Source organism: Chlamydotis macqueenii, chromosome 11 (genome assembly GCF_036417535.1).
Source record: "Chlamydotis macqueenii isolate bChlMac1 chromosome 11, bChlMac1.mat, whole genome shotgun sequence".
NCBI classification, from domain to species: Eukaryota; Metazoa; Chordata; class Aves; order Otidiformes; family Otididae; genus Chlamydotis; species Chlamydotis macqueenii.
This window is the reverse complement of record NC_141566.1, coordinates 23,009,451-23,031,880: the sequence shown is the minus strand read 5'-3', so window position 1 is coordinate 23,031,880 and position 22,430 is coordinate 23,009,451. Positions and strand designations below refer to the sequence as shown.

The 22,430-nt window shown below is 41.9% G+C and overlaps 1 protein-coding gene across 1 annotated transcript in view; it reads right to left on the bottom strand.

Moving 5' to 3' along the window:
- Window positions 1–19,582, bottom strand: part of LAS1L (LAS1 like ribosome biogenesis factor) — a 29,176-nt gene extending 9,594 nt beyond the window's left edge. The window contains exons 1-12 of the mRNA XM_086756194.1: window positions 19,386–19,582; window positions 18,542–18,667; window positions 18,292–18,361; window positions 17,003–17,084; window positions 15,815–16,006; window positions 13,860–13,906; window positions 11,020–11,129; window positions 9,899–9,984; window positions 8,731–8,946; window positions 7,351–7,486; window positions 6,406–6,782; window positions 3,735–3,876 (exon numbers count right to left, since the gene is read on the bottom strand). Of these exons, the coding sequence (XP_086612320.1) occupies window positions 3,735–3,876; window positions 6,406–6,782; window positions 7,351–7,486; window positions 8,731–8,946; window positions 9,899–9,984; window positions 11,020–11,129; window positions 13,860–13,906; window positions 15,815–16,006; window positions 17,003–17,084; window positions 18,292–18,361; window positions 18,542–18,667; window positions 19,386–19,582 (1,781 nt within the window). The remainder of the gene's footprint in view (window positions 1–3,734; window positions 3,877–6,405; window positions 6,783–7,350; window positions 7,487–8,730; window positions 8,947–9,898; window positions 9,985–11,019; window positions 11,130–13,859; window positions 13,907–15,814; window positions 16,007–17,002; window positions 17,085–18,291; window positions 18,362–18,541; window positions 18,668–19,385) is intronic.
- Between the last annotated feature and the right edge of the window lie 2,848 nt (window positions 19,583–22,430).

Here is a 22,430-nt window from a genome sequence, read left to right as displayed (position 1 = left end):
TGTGGGCATTTGTTTCATGCTTGGGTTCTTTTCTTAAGATCCCTTAAATATGTGTCTTTGCAGAGTATTCAAGCAACAATCTCAAAGCACCTACACAAACATCATAACTCCCAGAACCACAGTTCCAGCTTCCATGTTAATGACACCGTGTCACTTTGCTCTTGAAGCATGATAAGGAAAGCAAATTTTGGAAATATTACCCACTTGGACATGTAATGGATTTGCAAAAACCCTAACAAGTTTTACCTCCCAAAACTCTTTCCTACTACCCTTATATGCCCTCCAAATCCAAAGAATTAGATCACACTTATTCTGAAGTCACAAGAGGTGATATTAAGTCAGGGGCAAACTGGAAGCTTTACCAAGTCACCATTTAAACGTAACACTCAACTACTGCTTGCCAGTGCTGTAAAACTGCCGAGACTTGAACCGTTTAACATGACCCATTGCAACAACCGAGCATCATAGAAATAGCTATAAATGTCAAAGTTTGATAAGAAGGAGAAAAGAACATAATACTGCAGGACCAGGTGCACCCAGTGGCTGCTTGCTTCATGGTTCTGCTTTCTAATTGTTAGGATCCATGATGGAACTCTAAACATAGAGGATTTTTTTCTTGTTGGAACATGACCAAATTACATTGGAAACACTATCTAGAAACCATTTCCAGGCAGTTGCCAGCATCCACAGCTGAGCCTATGTTATGAAGGGCTAGCAAGCAAAACTAGCAGGAAGAAAAAATTAGTGGGGATAAACAAAAACAGACAAAACCCAAGTAAAAGCAATGAGAACACAGTTAATTATCTTGCTGATGACAAAGCAACAGAAACTGCAAGGTGGTTTGCTAGCTGCAGAAGCAGCCTCAGTATAGTGATGGCACAGACTTTTGAGGAATTTGGGATATAGGAGAATGTTGTCATGGTGATAAATCTGAATTCTTCACCTTCCCTGTGAGAGTACAGGAGCATATCTCCACTGTTGGGACTTGTATTCAACAAAACAAACAACTACCTGCTCACTCTCACCACCAGAGATGTTGGAAGCTGCAGCAGAATGATCACTGGTATAGGGAGGGAAAAGTAGCAGAGGCTGGGAGAACAACAAAAGAACAACCAGATCATTTGTCTATCACCTGCAACTAGAGGATTAGAGGTAAAAGAAACAGACATAGATTACCAAAGATCCCAAACCACCGCTGTTATCACGTACAACGTGTGGAATAGAAGTGGCAAGGATAAAACACTGGTAAGCACATCAGCCGCAAAAATTGGGCAGCACCATAGCAATAGTTTCTGCTTGTTGTTTTGTTTCCAGAAACACTCACATTTCTCAGGAATCCAGAAACAGAAAAGTCTGGTGGCTTTTTTTTCTCCTCTTATGGGGATCTTTTGCACTACTCCTCCTGCTACCAAGCTTAGCCTATTAGATAAGAGGAATTTGGCAAGGATGAAGTTTGTATAATCTCATCTAGGCTTTCTTTCCCACAGAAGGCTGGACCAGATGATCTTTTGAGATCCTTTCCAATCTGGGCTATTCTATGATTGTATCATGTTACTCGGAATAGAAGAGAGATGCATGTGAGATGACTTACATTCCACGATAATTAAACCAGAATTTTCTGTTCTTAATTCTATTGTAAATGTTATTTAACAGAGATGTTTCCACACTCAGAGTAAAGCTGCGACTAATCACACTTCAATACTAGCACTCACTTTGACTCCTGCTGACACGAGGAAAGATTTTGTTGATGTCCAAAGCAAAATGATGAAAACAATTATTAGTAATTTTAGTGAAATTTTATTAACAAATGAATCGAGTAGTACCTGCTGTGGATTTTCAGACAGTAGAATGTAGTATGTCCAAGTTCTAGCTCCTTTAACATCTACATCAGTGGTATGATACAAAGTTTATATTTGGAGGAATTTGCCTGGAGAGCAGAACCTAGAATCATTAGGCGATTTTTAATTCCTGTTACTCTAGAAACCACTCTAAGAAATATATTTGGATTACAGAACACCTGAAGCCTACAACACAAGTCAGAAACAGCACATGGTTTCTTCTCTGAAGTGTTCCTTGGAATAAAATACGTATAAGCCTATCTCCTATTGTATGTGATGAAATTGATTTGACAGCTTACAGCATTCAAGTTCCATTGACTTCAAAGGGTGAAACGATGACCCTTTTAAAATCTCTTCACTGGGATGGTTTAACTGTATAAGCTCAATTTAGTAACAGAGGTGATCTAACAAAAGCTTCATAGAATGCTACCATTATTTCCATGACAACCTGTGTTTCTTTACCGAGGTCAGATCTGCAGCTTAAATTCCTAGCTGCAACTCTGAAAAGGTCACTGGGCAATATAAACATACTGTGGCTGAAGATCAGAGCCCCAGTTAATAGAAACTGAGTTTTCAAGCCTGCTGAGGCTGTACTAATAACTTCCAAACTGCTAAATAGCAATATCTCATAAACCTTGCAATGGTCTCTTTTAGAAAGAGCAGGAGGGGGGAAGATAGTAATATTATAAGCTGGCCTCCTCAAAGAGTACCATGGAAATCATGTTTTTGATCACCAAATATGTCATGGCATTTAACTTTCAGATAGTGCAAAACAAAAGTACATTCCCAGAAGGGAATGAAAACAGCAGCAATTGCAAATAGCAGCTCTCAGATTTGATGACAGAAAAAGATGAAGGAGACAAACGCAGAGAGGTAAGTGTGGAATATATTATTTCAGCTTCGAAGGATGATTGTTAGGGCTTCACGAAGTAGCTTCCTATGATACTGGTGAGTTGTCATAGCAATACAGGTAGCAATAACTTCTGTCTGACTGTGTCCACCAACAATGCAAGCATACTGTCAGACTAATGCAGAACAAACAAGCAGGAAGACAGTTTGCCTCATGCTAGGTTAACCACAGGATGAATAACTGGGACTGTAGTGACATAGACCTTACTCAGGAAGCGTACTATAGTCTCCATTTTAAGCATATAGAAGAGAGACATGTTTGCATTCACTGATGCGAAACTGTCAGCATATTTACCACCACAGTTACGTACAGGCAATTCCTTCAAGCGTTACAAAAGTAATCTGCAGTCAACCACTTCCTGTGGCTACCTCCTCTCCTCATCTTCAGGCTTTCCCACTGATGCACCTCAAACTGCTTCAGCAAACCACCATGCATTTTAGAATGGCTCCTCTCTCCTACACAAGATTAGCTTGTCTGGGAAAACTGTCACTGGAGAGGCTGATGTCAGGCTTCCAAGGGTTCTAGTCCTGAACACTTTAACTGCAAGGCCACAGTTCTTCCCATTAAAGTTATTAATCTCAGTGTATCACCAGACAGATTCTGCACCAGCTTTCAGTAGTTTGTTTTAAAATTTTGCACTTCCAGTCTAGTAACTAACTGTAAGAGATCAGCAGACTGTATCTTACTAACAGCATTAGACAATACTAAAAGTCATCAGCAGTTTGAAGAGCAGACTGTTACGCTATTACACCAGCACTGCAAAGGTCCTTCCAAACACACATTACTTGAAAAATCCATAAGAAGCACAGTTAGTAGGTATCAGAGACAGTGGCAGATGTTTGGGTCAAAGTATTTAGTTGAACAGAATTAAAAAGGAAATCTCATCATTAATTTTTCTTCATGCTTATTTCTTCATAATCCTATAGTACAAGGCACAGAGAGACTTCATGGTTCAGGGGCAAAGTCTTGCCCACAACATTACTCACTTTGTATTGGGATACTTCCACTCATCTCTCGTTGGCTGATCAAGGAGGGACATCATGGAATAATTATCCAACATAAGACCATCGGGGTCATCTGTCTGACCCGGGAGTTTCCCAAGAGGAAAGTCTTTCCATCGTACTTCATCTGGGTAAAAACAGTACATAAACAAGAAGTCTAAGCTCCCCACAGAGATTTTCAAAAAACAAGATCCCTCTAAGTCCACAAATATGGTCTCACGCAACTCTGCCATTCAGCAAAAATTAACATTCTCAGGTACTCAGCAACAATAACTTTGAACCATAGTTTTAACTCATTTTATTTCTAACCTTACTATCTCTCCCAAAGAAAGTCAGTATAGTATGTGAGACAACAGGGACATATCTGCTGTCATGTAACATCATGCAGTCTACCCAGTGCAGCTCGTTCAAACCACTGAGACAACGTCCATCAAAAGAAACACCATAGTATTCTACAGCAACCATTCATATCTACCTTCCTTTTTTAAGCACACTTTCATTTGAAACATACATATTGACTTACATATGTTAATTTCAAAAAACTACTCTGCTGCATACTTCTGCAAATGGAAAGAGCCATTTGTACACATATGAAGATACAAACCAGCACTTTTGCATTCAGTAGCTCATTCCTCCAGTAAGACTAAGCATCAGCTTCTTAATGACTGGCTGAGATTAGCAGCTGCCCAGCAACAGTGCAGCAGCGACTAAAGAAAAACTGAAGCCACAAAAGCAGGAGAGTATAAGGCTGGGGAAGCCTAATAAGCCAATAAAGCAATTCTGGACAGACATGTGGGCTGGGATGAGATGGTAAAGAAAAAGAATATAATAATATATTGGAAATTCTGCTATTTGTTTTTACAAGCACCTATGGCTATTTCCTCTCTCTGACTTCACACTTATTAAATTTGGCTTCCAATTGCAGCCAGAAACTACACAATGGGAAACCATCCATCACAACTGATAACATCAGTAAGTCCATTCTTTTTTACTGTAGTGCCAAAATTTCAAAGGCAGTCCCCAATAGGGAAACTTCCCTTTAAATTTCATTCTTATATCACATCTAACTAAATGAAAGGTAGAAATTATTACGTGTCATTTTTTTGACAATAAGATTTCTTAAGCCTATGTGCTTTCTTGATACCAGAACACTCATTTCTGGAATGCTTACTAGCAGCTCAGCAAAGACCAGCAGACAGAAGCTTTCAGAAGGTAAGGCACTCCAGAGAGCCAGCAACACAGACTATTTGAGATCTCAGTTAATCATGTACAACCTGGCCATTTCCTTCTCTTTGCCTGAAACTGATTTGCTTTGTGCACCTGATATCTGCTCAAAAACCCAAACACTGCCCTAAAGATTCAGCAGATTTATTTGGTTTTCTTTTTATACTGTTCCCGGGCATTTAATAGGACAAAAAAAAAAAAAAAAAACTTGACATAGGACACTGCTTTCTAACTACTATTAGTTTACAACTAAAAAAAGGGGCAGAAGTAGTACTAAGTAACATTCCACACAGCTGTAAGGCAAATTACCATTATATATATTTAACAGGCTAAGCAACAGGCTGGGCAACAATCCAGTAAATAGTTGATATACCACATGCTGTCATGGGTTTGTACATATCTAATGGCTACAGTGTCAAATTGTTTAAGGATGGTAACCACATAGATGTTATTCAAACAGAAATTAAGTTTACCTACAAACAACCTCATAAACAGAATCTTGCAAAAAATCAGGTGGTTCAGGACACAATACACATTCCTTCGTTGAAAGCTTTGCTTGATATGAAACAAAGTCACTAAAGCTGAGGACAATTTTGCTTCTGTTCTCAAAACATCAGCTCTAACAAGCTGTTCATATCAGTATAACCAAGCCAAGCCGCTTAGGCAGATTTTTTTTTTTTTTGACTTGGGAAAATTTCCCTGTCAGTGGGGTACAAGAGTCCTTCGTCTTCTAACAGCTGCTTTTCTTCCTCTTCCTTCAACATCACTTTGCCTCCAACTCTTCTCCACCAGCCTCCTCCTCCCATCTTCCAAGTCCCTCCATAAATCACTCATCCAAAAATCTTCTTAGCCACAGAACTCCCCACCCCAACGAGAAAGTACAGCTACCCTAATAAAACTAACAGACCACCAGACACACTGTTTATTCCCTCTAAAAAACTTGCCTTGCTCCTTTCTTTTGCTTGCCACCATGTCATAACAGTAATTTTCCTGAAGCACGGAACCTACGTGCATATGACTGGTGCTTTCCAGCCCAGGCAAACTGTGCTTTCAAATACCCTCAATTCTGACGAACAGAAGTCCAAGAAACTTCCATATTTTCTTAGCCATTCACAGCTTACATATATGCTGCCCATCAACTGGATACACTGAAATTTTAAACAGTTTGGGAAAGCCTGATAAAACGTCTAATGAGGTAGTAACAACATGCTCCTGGAAAAAGCACTCACAGTATTTTAATTGTTTAAGCAAGATGACTCCTGCACATAAACAGAAGACTTGAAAAAAATAAGTTTTCAGTGATTTGGCATTTAGATCATTTTGAAGCACACTTCAATTCTGACCAGGTACAGAGGGCTGAGATGTCTTTGCATTTCAATAGACAATCTTTGTCACTGGGAAATGTTAAAAGTCTTACAAAGTCATTTTTTACCTGCAGTGATCTGCCAGGCGGACCCTTGCAGTGCTGCCCTTTTCTCAGCAATAGCAACCATATTACCAGAATGAGCAACTGCTTCCAAAGGATTTGCTTCAGTTACCATCTCTTCTTCCTCCTCCTCCACCTCCTCTCCACGATCATCTCTCTCCAGCACATCTTGTTTCTCTACAGTCTCTGCTTGATTTTTAATCTGATTCTCTTGCCTGGCCCTCCACTGTAAGCTCTCTATAGTGTAAATTGGCTGTTCACTGCAGTCTGAAGAGAGGCCTGGACTGGACAAAGGGCCACCTCCTTCAGTGTAAACAGAAGCAAGATAGAGAAGGTTCTTCCGTGAAGAACGTGGCAAGCGAGGTCTCATAATTGTGAGGATCCTAGAAAGGAAAAGGGCAATGTAAAAGTCTTAGAAGCAAAAAACATTCCAGATGAAGGTTTATCAAGCTGAGCAGCCTTTTAAGTGCAAGTATTCTCCAGGACAGCTCGCTCGTGTATCTCCTCTAACAGGCAAATCTGACTATTCCCTGGTGGGTGGATGCTGGAATACTCCCTCTTCATAACTAAAATTAACGGAATTCCTGCTTTGCTGTTTTCAAGGGAAAAAGTTACCACCTGTGCTAAATTTGTATCACCTATATAAGCAGTCACAGCTCTGCTACCAAGTCGCTTTTCTTCTGACTAGGTTGCTTCTTTAATACCTCCCTAACTAATCTCCGCTTTCATTTTGAAGGTGCAATCCCTTTAAATTCACTTCCTCCTTCTCTTTGTAGAATCAACTGGGAGATGAGCAGCAACAAGCAGACCTTTATAAGCTCCTGCCACAATTTCTACTAGATGCAAAGGAAGGGAAGCTACAGCTCAGCATATCACAAAGGAGTGGACAGACCAAATCTGGTACAGAGCACTGTTTGCTGTCCCTTTTCTAGGTCATAGGATCAAACTTACAGCTGAAGAAGGTGTGGGGTTGCCCAGCAGGGAGCTTCCAAGCAATTATCAGTCAGTCTTATCCACTGCAAAGGAACTTTATGGAGGAACAGCTCCTTCATGGACACCTGTTTGTTACACTGTTGTCTTTTCTTCCCTTCAAAGAAGATAATGAAAAAAAAACATGGTGCTCAAAACTCATTAAAAATATGCCCTTCATCCCTCTGCATTTTTACTGGAATACGCACCCTCAAATAAACTGGTATTCCAATCCAAGTCCAAGACCAGATGTACCGACCAAATACATCAAGGTCGTTCCAAGGAACTTGCCAATGCACCGACAGCTAGGTTAGTTGCACAAGATGTGATCACAGCAAGGTGCAGATGTTCCCAAGATGGTTCTGTGCATGCCATCCCAGACAGGAAAGCCAGAAGATGTATTTGTACAATATTGTCCCAAATAAATGCAGTATACTGCTTCTGTGACCTGAGATCATTCCAGTTAGCACTGCAACGAGTAGACTTAACAGTTGGGAACTACTACCATTCAGGAATCTTGGTACATAATAGATACGCTCGGCTCTGACTGAAAGCATCAAACGTGAACCCCCGACTGCCACAGATACTGGCAAAATCCTGGCGCAGACTGAGCCAGACTGGTAGAGGACAGAAGAGCTGGCAAAATTAACCATCTGGAAATCATCTCAGGGACACACTACATTGCAGTGTAAGTCCTGTTAACGGAATTCCTGTGGCACGCTTTGAATAGTTAAAGTCTCTGTCTCTGAAGTGAAACATACAGTATGCAAATTTCATAGAATAGTTTGGGTTGGAAGGGATCTTTAAAGGTCATTTAGTCCAACCCCCTGCTTAAAAATAGTTCTAAGGAGTTAAGAACAGAAAACAAAACATTCCTTATTACTTTTGTTTAAGTTTAGAAGGCATGAAAATCCTGTGATAGAATTAAAAAAGGACAGCAAGACTATGTAAGTATCTTGTAAAGGTAGGCTTCTGTTAAGTAAGAAAAGAACTGGGAACGCGCAATTCCTAACAGGCTGCATATAACAGCTTTATTTGTTATCTGCTACTGTTACAAGTACTAATATCTGGGAAAAAGAGCATGTAAGGGCCTGATCTTTCATGGGAGAGGTTAGCTTTTCCTATCTTGAGGAGGCTGCAAAGTTGCCAATGACAATTTCAATTTTTTGCTAAGAAATGCATGACATCCATAAGCTGCAGGTTGAAATGTGTAAGAAATGCAACAACAAAAGCTCTACGTTCACATGACAGAATATAATAATTAGGTTATTGCACTTTCCACCTAAAGGTCACACCACTCTGTTTTTGCAACAGTACAGAAGAGACTCACATTTTTTACACACAAATTCCAGACATACTCACCAGCATTTACTTTGGCAATTCCAGTTAGCATCTCAGAAATCCAATTGATCAAGAACTGAGGCCGGAGTTCTGAAGAGTCAGAACATTCCTTCAACTCCATAAACATTTTCTCTATTAGGATTTGTGTAAAACTTCGGGAAAGGAGGCCCGTCAGCAAAGGCTGCCAAAAGCAGTAAAATGTCTGAGGAATTTTGAACTGCCATACCTCTTTATTTGCTGCAATAAGAAGAAAAATAAAAAGAAGCAAAAAATCACTGGTTTGTAACTTTTTGTGAACCACAGGTGTGACATTTGTTCCAAACTAAAGTACTTTGTTCTGAGATTACTGACTACAGGGTATTTCCTGAATCCTCACTGAAACTGGAACTATTAATTTCTTACGCTAGGGAAGTAAAATAAGCAGCAAATTGATAATTAACACAACAGCTCCATGAGAGCAAAAACTACAATGCCTGATCTAATCACATGGTAAACCACAGGCAAGTCTACCTCTTCTGCTACTCCTTTTCCAGTTCCAGCTTATTTCACACATAATGAAGAGCTATTCTGTCTAAAAATATACTGCAAAGAGAAGGCATATTGAGCAAAATAGAATCAAAAAGGTCCTAAATTTTTACTACTGTAATATAGTCACAGAAATTTGAGGATCTTTCTTGGAAATTTCTTTGGCCCGTGTTTCCAAGAGGTGCCAGGGAAAGAGACAAATTATTAACTTTCATTAGTTCTAGGTACCCAGTTCTCTTGCAGGAAATCCATGCAACTCCACACATATGGGCAGCAGCATGCAATGAAGATGCCATTGATGGATGAGCTCAAAACCACCCATTTAGATTTGCTTCAAATTTCAAATGTAGAAAATAAACTAGTGGGAGTTCATGGAATCAGTAACTATTGCAGATAAAGACAGAGATGTAAGCTTCAAATGCAGTTTTGGCCAGGCAGCATTCCATGCTGAAGAGCTATCATTCCATGGCAAGAGATTTACGCAAAAGCAATAGCTAAATATGGACATAAAGGAGTCAAAACAGGTCAAAAGATGTTTAAGGACCCAGATATATGAAAAATATGCAAAGAATTACAGATTTCAATATAACGAGAAAAAAAAAACCAGACTTGAACATAACACGAGCTATGCACTTTTTACTCACATGGTGGCCAAAACACTAACCTTCATACTTGATATTTAGCATCTTCAGACAATCCATCTTTGGTATGAGAAAGCCATCACTGAGAAGAGCTTCAGCCACTGTCTCCCTAGAGCAATTAGAGAGTCTTATTAATGCCACTTACTCTTTTACATATCAAGACACCACTTGCACCAGTTCTGAAACAAGTTTGAGAGCCAAATACCTGGAACTGTAAGGAGGAGCTTGTTATAAGGCACTAAAAATATACTCCTGTTTTGGGCTGGATATATCCCACTAGACTTTGAGGGAACGTGCAGTTGTGCAAACTGGAACAGAACCAGAACCTTAAAGGAAACATCTCTGCTAAAGTTGCAGAGGCAAAAAAAACATTTTGCTTTAGGCCTAAAGGAATCTTCCACCCTTTGCCCAATCTAAATTACAGGGTATGTTCATAGGGGAAATGAAAGGCTTTATGCAGAATTAGGTAGGCACTCTAAATTAAAAAAGCACTTTCATAGGTCACTTGACATATACAACCAACCAAGGCAACCAACGGGCAACGCCACTAAGGTGCAACTCTTTTCCTCAGGGTTTTCTTATGGCACAACATCTGATAACCTCTTAAACTAATCAGCAACTTGTATAGCATAAATATTTATATTAAAAATATCAGGAGTTATAGGTCATACTTGTAACATGAAACTCTCTCTCCCCTCTACAGAGTTACACCGATTACGTTTTTCAGAGTGGGACATGATCTTCATACCAATTTATATAGTAATAATAAAGTATCAACACACTGGGTCCTAGAGGCCTTGTAGCAAAAGAAAGATAGAAAATACAGAAGAGGCCAAGAACTGCCATGCAATTTTTAAGAACTCTAAAGGTTACTGTGAAATCAAAGTCTACACAAGGTTGTTGGGAGAGCTTCTAAAGACACTGAAGATGCTGACATGCCTCGGGGCAAGCACAGCTAAGTCAGGGACAACACCTCGGAGACCATCTGTCCTCAAAGACAACTCAGTCCTCAAAGATGTTGAACAAATCAACCAATTCCTTTCTCTGTGATCAGCTGAACAATACAGTGAAAAAGTAGTGCAGCAGGCCTACAGGCCTAGCTCTGCACTGTTCCTTTCACCTCAGGTTCTTGTCAGAGATGTACCTGTTCTCTTGCATTAGGTCCTTGATCTGAGCCAAAATCCAGTCCACTTCCGAAGAGGAATCGGACCACAGTTCTCGAGACTTCGAAACAGACTGCACAGTCTGCATAACCTGAGTGAAGGAAAAATCCAAGCATTTACAGAAAATATGCTCCAATGGCGAAAAGAAAGGCATTGTTATAAAGAGAAGATGCACATGCCAGGTGTACTTCATCAACAGAACTTCAAAAAACTCACAAGAGCTCCCCATCCTCGGGACATATTAAAAATGAGTATAAGCCATGTGATACTTGGAAAAGGCTTGAACTAAAAAGGCAGCAGCCCCAAGGAGTCACAGTCCCGGCATCCTCATTCTGGTTCTAAACCTTGCTCTCCCTGACTTCAGCACAAACTAGGACAAACTAATTTTGAAAATTAACTCCATGTGTGGAGTGAGGAAGAGGTTGCCTACTCAGTTCTGCCAGTCATATTATGCATACAGTAGATCGAAATGTCAAATCAATACAGCCATCTAGGCTACATCACGAAGTATCTATCAGGTTATTTTTGGAAGACAATAAGTACTGAGAGAAAAGAAGAAATTATTCTTCCTGCCTGTAACTGGTTTGTAGGATTCCTACGCACAAAGTTCACCCAACATATGGTATTTAAAAGCACAACAGTTTTTATTGCTCTATTATAGCCTTGCATAAGCAGCTACTAGCATAAGCAGTTACAGTTCCTAGCATAAGCAGTTACTAGTGTATTGTTTTCCCTTTGTGAGAGTCTTACCAACCCAACTACGCCGGAGACACCACCGAGCAGGAGGATGATTATCAGTGGTGTCAGAGCAGAGAAGGGGGAGGTAGGCACAGCACCTTCAGGGCATCCCCTGTTGTTCGTAGAGTGTGCTCTGGGTCCTTTCTTTCTCCTCCGCTCCGAGCCACCTCTCTTTATACCCTCAGCAGATTCAGTGGAAGAGTACTGACCAGGTGTTGGTGCACGTGTGGCCAGTGCATGCGCAAGACCTGCCAAGTACATGCGCTGCCGGCTAACAGTGGTTCCCGGATAGCAGCAACATCCTGCTCAATAACAATCCTGCTAGCTCCCCTCTCTGAGATAACAACCCTCCTAGCTGCCCTCTCCAAGGTCACGTTCTCACAGCTGTGTGCAGCTTGTAATTTCCCACAGTGGCCCTACACAGGCCGTCACTGAAATCCCTCACACACTGCCAGGTAGGAATGTAATGTAAAATAAGACTGGAAAACCAAGGTGTCATTTTCAGGACTGTGATCAGCTCTTTTAACCTATATACGAAAAGCTACCACTGCATGCAAAAGATACTTCAGATGACAAATCAAGTATAAAGGCATGACCTAAAGTGACTGAAGAACCTCTACCCTACCCATACGAACAGTCAGACAACAAAGTACAGAGCCCGCATGACAGAGTTTATTGTGGCCTGGTTTACACCTTACAGATTTAGACAAACTTTTAAGTATTCTAAGTAGTTAACAAAATAGCTAGAGAAGTATCCGGATTAGAGACTACAGAAGCTACCACCTTAGGCCCCCCCTCACTAACAAAACCAGAACATCTGTTATAAAGATGACTTAGTTATAAGTGATTCTCCTTCTTACATGAAAAAGATGAGACAGATTATATATTTATGCAGGGAGATTAGCAAAGATACTGTACCACTCTTGCTATGCCAATCCAGGGTAAGTGTTTAAATATAAGCCTAAAAAGGCTTCAAGAAGTATTTAGTTGATATTTGGAACATTCAGTTCCTGTCATGGCTAAGAAAATATTTGGATGCATCAAACCATCTGCCCTTAAAGGGCAAAAGAACAAGCCCATGTAATTGTTTTCAACCTATATCTAAGTTTCAGAGATTTTATCAACTATAATCAGTTTTAAATTATGGAGTTTCAGAAGCCAACAAAGGACCAATATGCTTGCACCTCTTCAAATTACTGGTAATAGTTATTAATGCATAAAAGTAGTACTGTAGTTTTTATTACAAACTTCAGTTAAGAACTTGCAGGTATCAGTCATAAGGAGTAACACTCCTTGCCGCTGACAGAACTTGGCAAGCCCTTTGCCCACCCTTACACAGTATACCTCAGAGTGGCAAAAGTGATGTACTAAGAGAAGCTATATCCACAACATATGTAACTACAGAGCATTCATTTTTCATAATTCAGCTGTATTTTGTCACAATTGACAGCCTTAGAAGTACATCATGTGAAATCATTCAACAAGGCAGCCTTACAAGGTGAACAGAGAAATTTCAAAAGCACAGTTGCAGCATTCAACTAAATTGAGGCATATAACAGTTTACTCTTCAGTCTGTATGTCCTTATCCCATCAAAATGGTGTAGTTTCACATAAGCTTCCAAGCAAAAGTTTTGAACTTACTCTTTAGCAATTGACTGACTACTCCTTTCCTCCATTCAACCCTGGCCAGTTTAAATTTTGAAACTGCATTTTTCTACTCAGTTTGAAATACTTTCTTCTGTACTCTGCAATAGTACACAACCTGTCAAGCATTGGCAGCGCTGTGGACACTAGCTTACTGCCACCTCTGCAGCACTAATACAAGTATCACTTCTGCGTCACTGACACTTCTGGACAGATTCTAACTGTAGGAGGACACTACAGGGAGGAAAAAAGGGATTCCTGCAGTTATATGAAATGAACTCTTGGCACAGCAACTTAACTGTGCTAGCACTCAGGTATTTCAAATGAAGCCTGGCCAAGAGCACCAGCTCTTCAGTTTGGGCAAGAATGAAGAGAAGACTTATTGCCCCACGCAGGAAATGAGAAGAACTAAAAATGCTGATGATCAGACTGCACTTACCCGAAACTGCTCATTCTTGTAGGCTATCAGCACATCCCTGACTTTTTCTAGAAATAAACATAAGTATATAGTTTAAACAGGGAATGGATCAACTATACAAGGGAATTTTGCATCTGGGCAAGCTGCTTAGTCCTGCTGAATATACACTCAAGGAAGACATCACTCAAATGAAGTAAAAAATTCTGATTCAGACAACATTCTAAAGACTCTTACAGCTCCCAGACTTTTCCAGCAACATAAATTTTATCCAGTCAGGTTGAATCAAGAGTTCAGTATTTTATCACTAACAGTGGCCAAAGACAGGCAAGTTTGATAAATCCAGACAGCTCAAAAAAAAAAAAAATCCCTAAATAGATCAGTTTAGGAAGAAATTGTTCCCACAGGCAGTCCTTGTTCTGATGCATATTCCTTATACTTGCATTTTAAATCTATTGCAACAGCACTTTGGCTATTCACAAACCAAACATATTCTTACTGGACTTTATATTAAACTTAAATTTACCATCTACATGAAATGTCCTTTCTCTATCTGTGGAATGCTTTTACTGTACCTGAAATAGCACCATCTTTCAAAATACTTTACCATTCAGGTGTCACTGTCACCTATCAGGATGCCCATCACCCAGTATCAGCTAGATAAAACTTCAGATGCATTTGAACTGTAGGACTGACATACCATTGCCATATCGACACATAAATCACAGAATTTACTGTATCATTCTGTGGTTCTCTCTTTGGGCAACTGGGAGTGGGGTGTTCTTTTATTTTTTTAGGGTAGCCAGGGAGAGGAAGAAATAGCACATGCTTGGATCTTATCCAGCATGAAGTCAGACAGAACACTGACCCAGACATATAGTCTGACAAGAGAAGTGGTAAGTGCTGCTGTGTTCCAGAGTTTAGTACTGCCTCTAGGTTTGGATTGTTCTAATAAATTCTGTATTAAACTCAAAGTGCACAACAAATCAGCTAATATTTTCTGGGTCACAGTTACTGTATCTACATACGAGTCTGTTGTAAAGGAATCTAGAAAAGACTTGCAACAAAACCACAGATCCTAAAGCCAGAAATATAATTAACAGTCACCTAGTACGACCTTCCAGGGAGCAATAAGGGTCACTCCAGCATTTCTGCTCACCCTCTTGACCTCCGATTGGGCTGCTGTGATCTGTTTGGTGAGTTACTCCCAATAAGTACACCACGTTTTGTCAGAAAAGATTATGACTAATTTCTTTTACTGTTTGAGGTACTATTTGATACCTCACATGTCTCAAACTCGCAGACCAGCCAGCTGATCTGAACTCCTGCTTCCTCCAGTAAGTCATTCAAACTAGAAATCCACTTTGGGAAAAGCTCCTTAGTTTTGGTTCAAAGACTTCTGCTGATGGAAAAGCAACCACTGGAACAGTTTACCAAAGTTTTCCCATTGTTTTGCACTTCAGATCTTCGATTATGTCAAGGCTGAGTTACCTTTTTTTTTTTTTTAACATATATACTATTGACAGCTGGTGATTTTTCTGTTCACATGCAAAGTATTTTGAAACTGGCTGAACTGCCTTTATCTTGCTCAGGTTATGAATCTGTACAGAGTTCTGAAGGCTACAAAAGGACCAATGTCTTCCTTCTCAGTAGTGGCCTCAATACCAAAACTGTCAAGACACTACAACTAGTTTTTATAACACTTGGTCCTAAATCGTCTCAGTATAACTGTTGCTACCGATTAGGATACTGCATATTCAATAGAAATAAAAGATCTTATGCTACAAATTCAGTGAGCTAATACCAAAAAAAGTCAGTCACCCCAGGAATCCACCAAGGCCCAAAGAGGAAGCCCAAAACCTGACCTGGAGGTATATCTTTATACATTGTCAGGGTTAGAAGATGGCACTTTGAAACTGCTTTCTCTAGCATGGAACCTATCTAATCCTTGTATCTGCCACTGTTCTAGGGACACCTACCATGGAATTCCTTGTGTTTCTGACAGACCTCATGCTGTGGGGTTCGAATCTCCCATGCCTCATTGTCCAACTCTACATGTGCTTCCACCCCTTCCTGCTCCTCTTCCTCATCCTCACTTTCTTCACACAAATTATTGCCCAACTGACGGCTCCAATATGTCTTTCGTAGCCAGTCCAGTACAACATCACAACCTAAGGAAGAACAGAAAACATTCTATTCTCAGTGAGGTTTTGTTATTAAGAAAAAAAAAAAAAAAAAAAAAAGCTGCTAACAAGTTACGAACCCTGAAGTCACATACAACTCCACTCATGAAAAGGTGACTGAGTTTAAAAACAAAATAAACCCCAGAACAACAACAACAAAAAACCCCACAACCCAGTATCGCAGGTCTAGTAACACCCACCCACTGCCTTTTTAGCAACAGAAAAAACTGGACACTGCTATAGTGCTGCACCTCGCTCAAGCTAGGCCAAATTTAAGCAGAAACTATGTCCAAGCAGTGGCATTCTGAGGAGAAAGTTAGTCAAATCTTTAGTGTCACCATGATCAACATAGTGTCTATAACAATAACATTAATTTTCGGTGCAGAAACTACGCTAGGAATACATTAGATAGAATGAAACAAAAAATCCTCTTCTCCCATCACTATTTCACTACTCAACTCAATCTAAGGACCCTACTGAAACTTGTTTAAATGGCTCCTCAGTGCTTAATGCAAAATTCCCAGGAATCCTTTCAAATACCATGAGCTTGTCATTTATTCACACCTGCAGTACCTACTGCATTTCTCTCTAAATTATGTTTTTTTAAGAGTCTCAGGTATCTCTAAACCATCAGGAAAAGCATTTACCTGTTTCCCCAAGACAGGGGAAACAGGTAAAGAAGCAAGAGGGCTGAACTATTGTTTCCAGCATTTTTTTCCAGGGGAAGGAGAAAGTCTCTAAACACCTGCCCTGTGATGCACCACAGCCTGGAGCCACTGGACACAATTCAGCTACCCACACAGGGCAGCAGCAAACCCTCTCAGTGTCTCACACCACAACTCTCCCTGCCAAGACGAGCCCGCTGCCTGCCCTGCAGGGCCCCAAAACGAAGGGTGCTCCCCTCAGGGCCTGCGGCACTGGCGTTGCAGCCCCAAGCACACCCCAGGCCAGGCCCTCCCAACACTGCCCGTCAGCAGCACTCACCCTTGCGACACAGAGCCAGTCGTGGCAGCTTCCCGTGGGTCAGCTCATGACGGAGATCCACAACCCAGATGGGGATATCCACCTGGAAGAACAGCTATGGGTGTTATCCCACAGTTCCCACTGCATCATGCCATAACTGCATGTAGCCCTGCAAGGCTGCAGAGAATCTCCACCTAGGTAGAATGGCCTCTTCTGGGCCATTCCTACACCACAGCCCCCTAGCTTCCCCACTTCAATGGTGGGCTGAGATCCCCTCCTCTCTGACCCCACTCCTCCTGTGGCCTAGGATGCATACAGACTTGGGATTTTACAGTTTAAATTCTTCAACGTTACTTGCAACAACAGGTGCCTTTTTAGACAGAGGTGCTATGTACAACTTAATGAGATTACAGAGAAGCAGCTAAAGTATATTTAAACTGATGAAATATTCCGGGTGACAGTTTGTATATCAAAGATACAAATTGTATCATATCTAATACTCAAATCATACACACTCTAACTTGCATGCAATTTTTTGCAACTTTCCTAAGGACAACTAACTTTACTATGCAAGACCTCTATTTTTAAGCTTGGTCAGTTTTAAAAGGTGAGAAGCAGCACCCTTCTTAAAAATTCTGGGGAAAAAAAAAAAAAATAAAAAAAGAAAAAAAAAATCAATTCATCATTCTCATGTAGGGGCCCCTGACAAGGCTGCATATATAGGAGAGTCTCAAATACTGTCTGATCTTCACTTTCAAAACTTGCTCGTCAGACTCACATAACATGCTCAGTGTAGCTGACAATAAAAGGACACCAGTTGGTCCTGCTACTACAGTTACACCTCGAACCTTCTCTCCACCACACAGAAGTGGACAAGCTTGCCTCAAGCAAGGAACGCGAGATGAAAATGCCTGCAAATATCATTAAGTGCTTTTTATGTATAACTTTGCTTGAAAATGACTAGAATTTATAAACCAGATTTAGCTCTTTTTTCCTCTCAGTAGCTAAGAAAAAAAAAATGTAGTGTGTACATCAAGTGGGACTATATATATGTAAATCAAGACTTCTGATTCAAAATGCTTTAATGATAACCAGCCTTTGTTACTCCTAATCTGCCTTTAAAGAACACCGTTTTAGCTCTAGTTACATCAAGCCTCTTTAATACTTTGCAGTTGGAAAGAACCGCCATTACTTTGGTTACAAAAGAACGACCCTCTCAGAACTCTCTCCACCCAGTGCTGTTAATAGACAATGCATATGCTCCCTGTATATATACATAAGTTATTGAGTAACTCTTATGAAATATTTACCTCTCTGGCTAATTGTCTCAGAGGAATGCTGACCATTTTCTGTTTCCTTTCTGTGATCAAGTTGACAAACCTGCATGCAGGTTACAGAAGAGACGAAGGACTATCAGGAGGTGCAGAGAAACTCAGAACCACAGAGATAAACCCCCCACATGCCGTACAACACTGTGGTCCCAGAGACGCAAAGTGAAATTAGGCACCTGAATAATACTATCAGTCCAGGCCCTTCTCTCTCATGGCACACAGGCCCTACCTTACAAGAGCCAGCCCATAAGACAGGATGAGCTCATGCGATTTCAATCTGCCAGATGAATCCAGGACCTTGCAACGAATCAGTTCAGCAGTGCAATCCACTGCAAGAGGCATTTTGGGACCATATCTAGATATAAAGGAAAAACAGGTGAGCAACCTCACAGGAATACACTCTATCTGCAAAAAGTGTGGCTTTCCAGCTACTTTTTGTGCTCTGCAGTACACCACAGCCTCAGAAACAGTGTGCAGAAAGACAGCATCAAAAGCTCTTTCCAGAAGGCTTTTACTCAGAACACAGCAACTACATGGCTATTTCTAAGTATATGTTAAACGAGTACTTACTGACATGCTAAGAACATACACAATACAAGATGCCACACCCAAACTGGTCCTGTGTATGGACGCAGCAGGGGCAACACAAACAGAATAAGGTTGACTGGGGGCGCTGGATATGCTCACTGCAGCACGCTGCCTTGAGAAACCAGCCTGTGCAGCTGCAGGCATGCAGAGCTTCTGCCTCTCCTGGTACCCACGGGGCCTGCCCCCTCCTGGCACCAGCCACACGCCCGAAGCCCGCCGCACCAAGGCGGCGCCCTGCAGCAGGAGCTGCGGCCCGGCAGATTGTGCGATCGGCACAACCCCGGCCGCGGAGCAGCACCGCGGAGCTGCGGCCGGGTCCCAGGCGCCCTGCGGGCCGGAGACAGAGAGCCTCGGGAGCAGCCTGGGGCAGAAGGCCGGCGGGGCGGCTCCGGGGACAGAGGAGGCAGCCGAGGAGGCAGCCCAGAAGGCAGCGCCGGCCGCGCAGCGCGGCAGCGCGCTCCCTGCTCGCGGTGCGCGGCCCGTACCGACTCTTCCAGGCCGAGACCCGGTCCAGCGCTTCCTGCTGCAGCCGGCTGTCGCCGCAATACAGCCCCACCATCACCTGGTCCCACTCCGCCCTGCCCCTCCACGCCACCACAGTCCGCAGCGGCTTGAGCCGCTTGCGGGCAGGAGACAAACACCGCGGCCCGCGACGCCAGCCCAGCTCCGCGACGCCCGCCATGCCGCCCGCCGCCGCGCCACTGCCCCTGCGCGGACCCTGCGCCACTTCCGCTCCGCGGCCGGGGGCGGGCCCGCTTCCGGGGCCTGAGCTATGAGTCAAGTTGTTTTGGGGGGTTTTGGCGTTTTTTAAATTTTTGTTTAAACTTCTCTTTTCGCTGATGTCTTTGCACGATCCCAGGAATGCGTTTAGGTTAGAGGTCAGAGGGGAGGTAGAACTGAACATGGGATGAGGAGAAAGAGCACGGGAACTAGAAGTTCGCAGAAGCTACTTACACTGGTTTTGCTAGTAGAAAAGCTAAGCCTGTAGGTTTTGGTGCTATCTCTAGCAGCTAAAGAGTAGCTTGGTCTTTCTCCAAGGCTATCGGGACTTCAGGATAGCTTAAGGTTTTTTTGTTCAATATTTCAAAGCAAGATTTTCTTTGCAAAACTGTTAATCATCCTCACTGGCTTTTTATGAACATTCTCTGAAGAAACACTTACACTAGAAAGCTAAAACTCCTCTTATATTCTAGCACAAATGCAGTTAACAAAGCCCTGTCCTGATGTAGACTAACGAGTATGCCTGAGTGCATAGTTGAGACCATGTGCATCTGAATATGAGTGAACGGGAAAAAATTGCAGAACTGCCCTGTACAAAATACTTATTAAATATCAAAGATTATGGGAAAGAAATTATGAATGAGTTCTGTTAAAATACCATCTTTGAAAAATGCCTCAGTTCATTATGGCTTCAATCTCCTCCCTGCTGCCTCCCCCCAGAAAAAGTCTACTTTGTTCTTTGGTGTTAGTAAAGGTAGGCCAAACTGAAACAAGTTTAATTACTCAAAAGAAGTGTGAGGTTGAGGGAACAGCTTTTACGTTGTTGCCAAACTCCTGCAGTGCCTCATGCAGTGAAAGTGAATTCTCAGAAGATATGACGCAGCGAGAGAAGTTGGAATAGGGCCCTGTTCTCTGGAAATGGAGTTGCACTTCTCATCTGCTTAAAAAATGTTCTGAAAGGACAAGCTGTTTACCACAATCAAAGGGTCTTATTCAGAGCATAGGAACACCATGTGTCATTTTGCTTGCCAGATTATTTCTGCGTTTCAGAAATTAACTACAGCGCAAAGATTGTAAAAGGCAAATACTTCAGTGCTGTGGAGCAGATAGGATACATCAAACTTGATGAGATCGCCTGCTTCCAGAACCTCAGAGACATATCAGAAATTAAATTAAAAGGAGTATTTTTCATTCTTCTTCTCTGTGGAGAGGGAGAAAGATGTGAAGACTTTGGTGTCTGTTATAGCAATGGAAGGGAGGAAGGACTGAACCAGCATAGATTTCACATGCTTCCTGTGCTTTCAGACTCAGGATCTAAGGGGAATTATGCTTGTGCTGTTGCTCTGCTTGTGATGCCTGGCTATGAGGTTGCTCAGTACAGAATTGGGAGGTAATGGGCAAAGATGGCTGGTTGCTCAGAATGTCCCCCACAAGATTGACAGCAGTTTGCCATTCTAGTTTGTGCAGCCCTACTGTGGTGTTGGCTGAGAGAAGAGGCCAGAATTGTCCATGGTGTCTTTGTAATGCTTTGGGAATCTGGGTGGTTTGGGTGAGTGAGGTTACTTGCACCTGCAGAAGAAGTGCCACTGAGGAGCAAAGAACCAGATTGCTATCTAGGTAAAAGGCCTAAATCTAAACTCTATTTCTGAAAAGAGATATCAGTGTGTCAGGGTAGCATATGTAGTGGATTAAAATGAAAAATCCAGCAGGTGAACTGTGATAATGCTTCCTCTAAAGAGACATGAATCTGCTTTTCATTATATAACTGGAAAGGAAGCACCCAGGGCCTTCCCTGAATAGTCTTGCTGAGAACAAGGCAATTCTTTTTCCAGCATTCTTTCCAGAGAGTTTGAAGTAAGCAGACATGATACCTAGAAACAGTCTTGGCATGTCAGCTGAAAGGAAATTTCACACACGACATGCCTTTCTTGACTGGGATTAACAACTATGTGCCCACTTTCTTCTTGGAGTAATCAGTGACAAAAAAAAAGAATTTTAAATCAATGGGTGCAAAAGATTAAGCTTTGGGTCATCCAGAAATGAAGAAAAAACACTTTAAACCAAAAAAGGAGAGAGTGTGACAAGACAATGGGAGGTCAGGTGTTAGTTTGTTTGTTTGTTAATTCCTGTTGTTTTCTGTATTATTTTTTAACTCACACTTAAAGAAGTCACAGCCAAGAAAGAACAATGCTCTGTCTGCCTTTCTGTGGCTTGGCAGTTTAATCTCTAATTGGTCCTAAGACATTTGAGCCCCACGTATTTCCCAAACACCATGTCCCCTTGAGATTGTTAGTAAAGCAGTGGGTGGCAGAGCAGTCAGAGCATATTTGGCCTGGCAGTTGTTGCCTTCTTGTTTGAGTGTGTTGTAGTTCAGCCCCGATCAGGACCAGACTACGCAGTCTCTCTCTCACTCCCCCCACCTTCCGAGAAAACAGGGAGAGAAAATATAAGGAAAAACGGCTCGAGGTTTGAGATAAGGACAGGGAGAAATCCTTAAAGTTACCGTCACGGGCAAAACAGACTCGACTTGGGGAAAACTATTCATTTATTACTACAAACAGCAGGATAATGAGACAGAGAACAAGATAACCTCCCCCCACCCCTCCCTCTTCCCAAGCTTAACATTATCTCTACTACCTTCCCCTCCCGAGCGGCACAGGGGGGAAGAGGGAATGGGGGTTGTGGTCAGTTCATCACATGTTGTTTCACGCCGCTGCTTCATGGTCGGGGGAAGAACTCCTCGCATTCCTCCCCTGCTGCGTTGTGGGGTCCCACCCCTACGCCACAGTCCTTCATGGAACTGCTCCGGC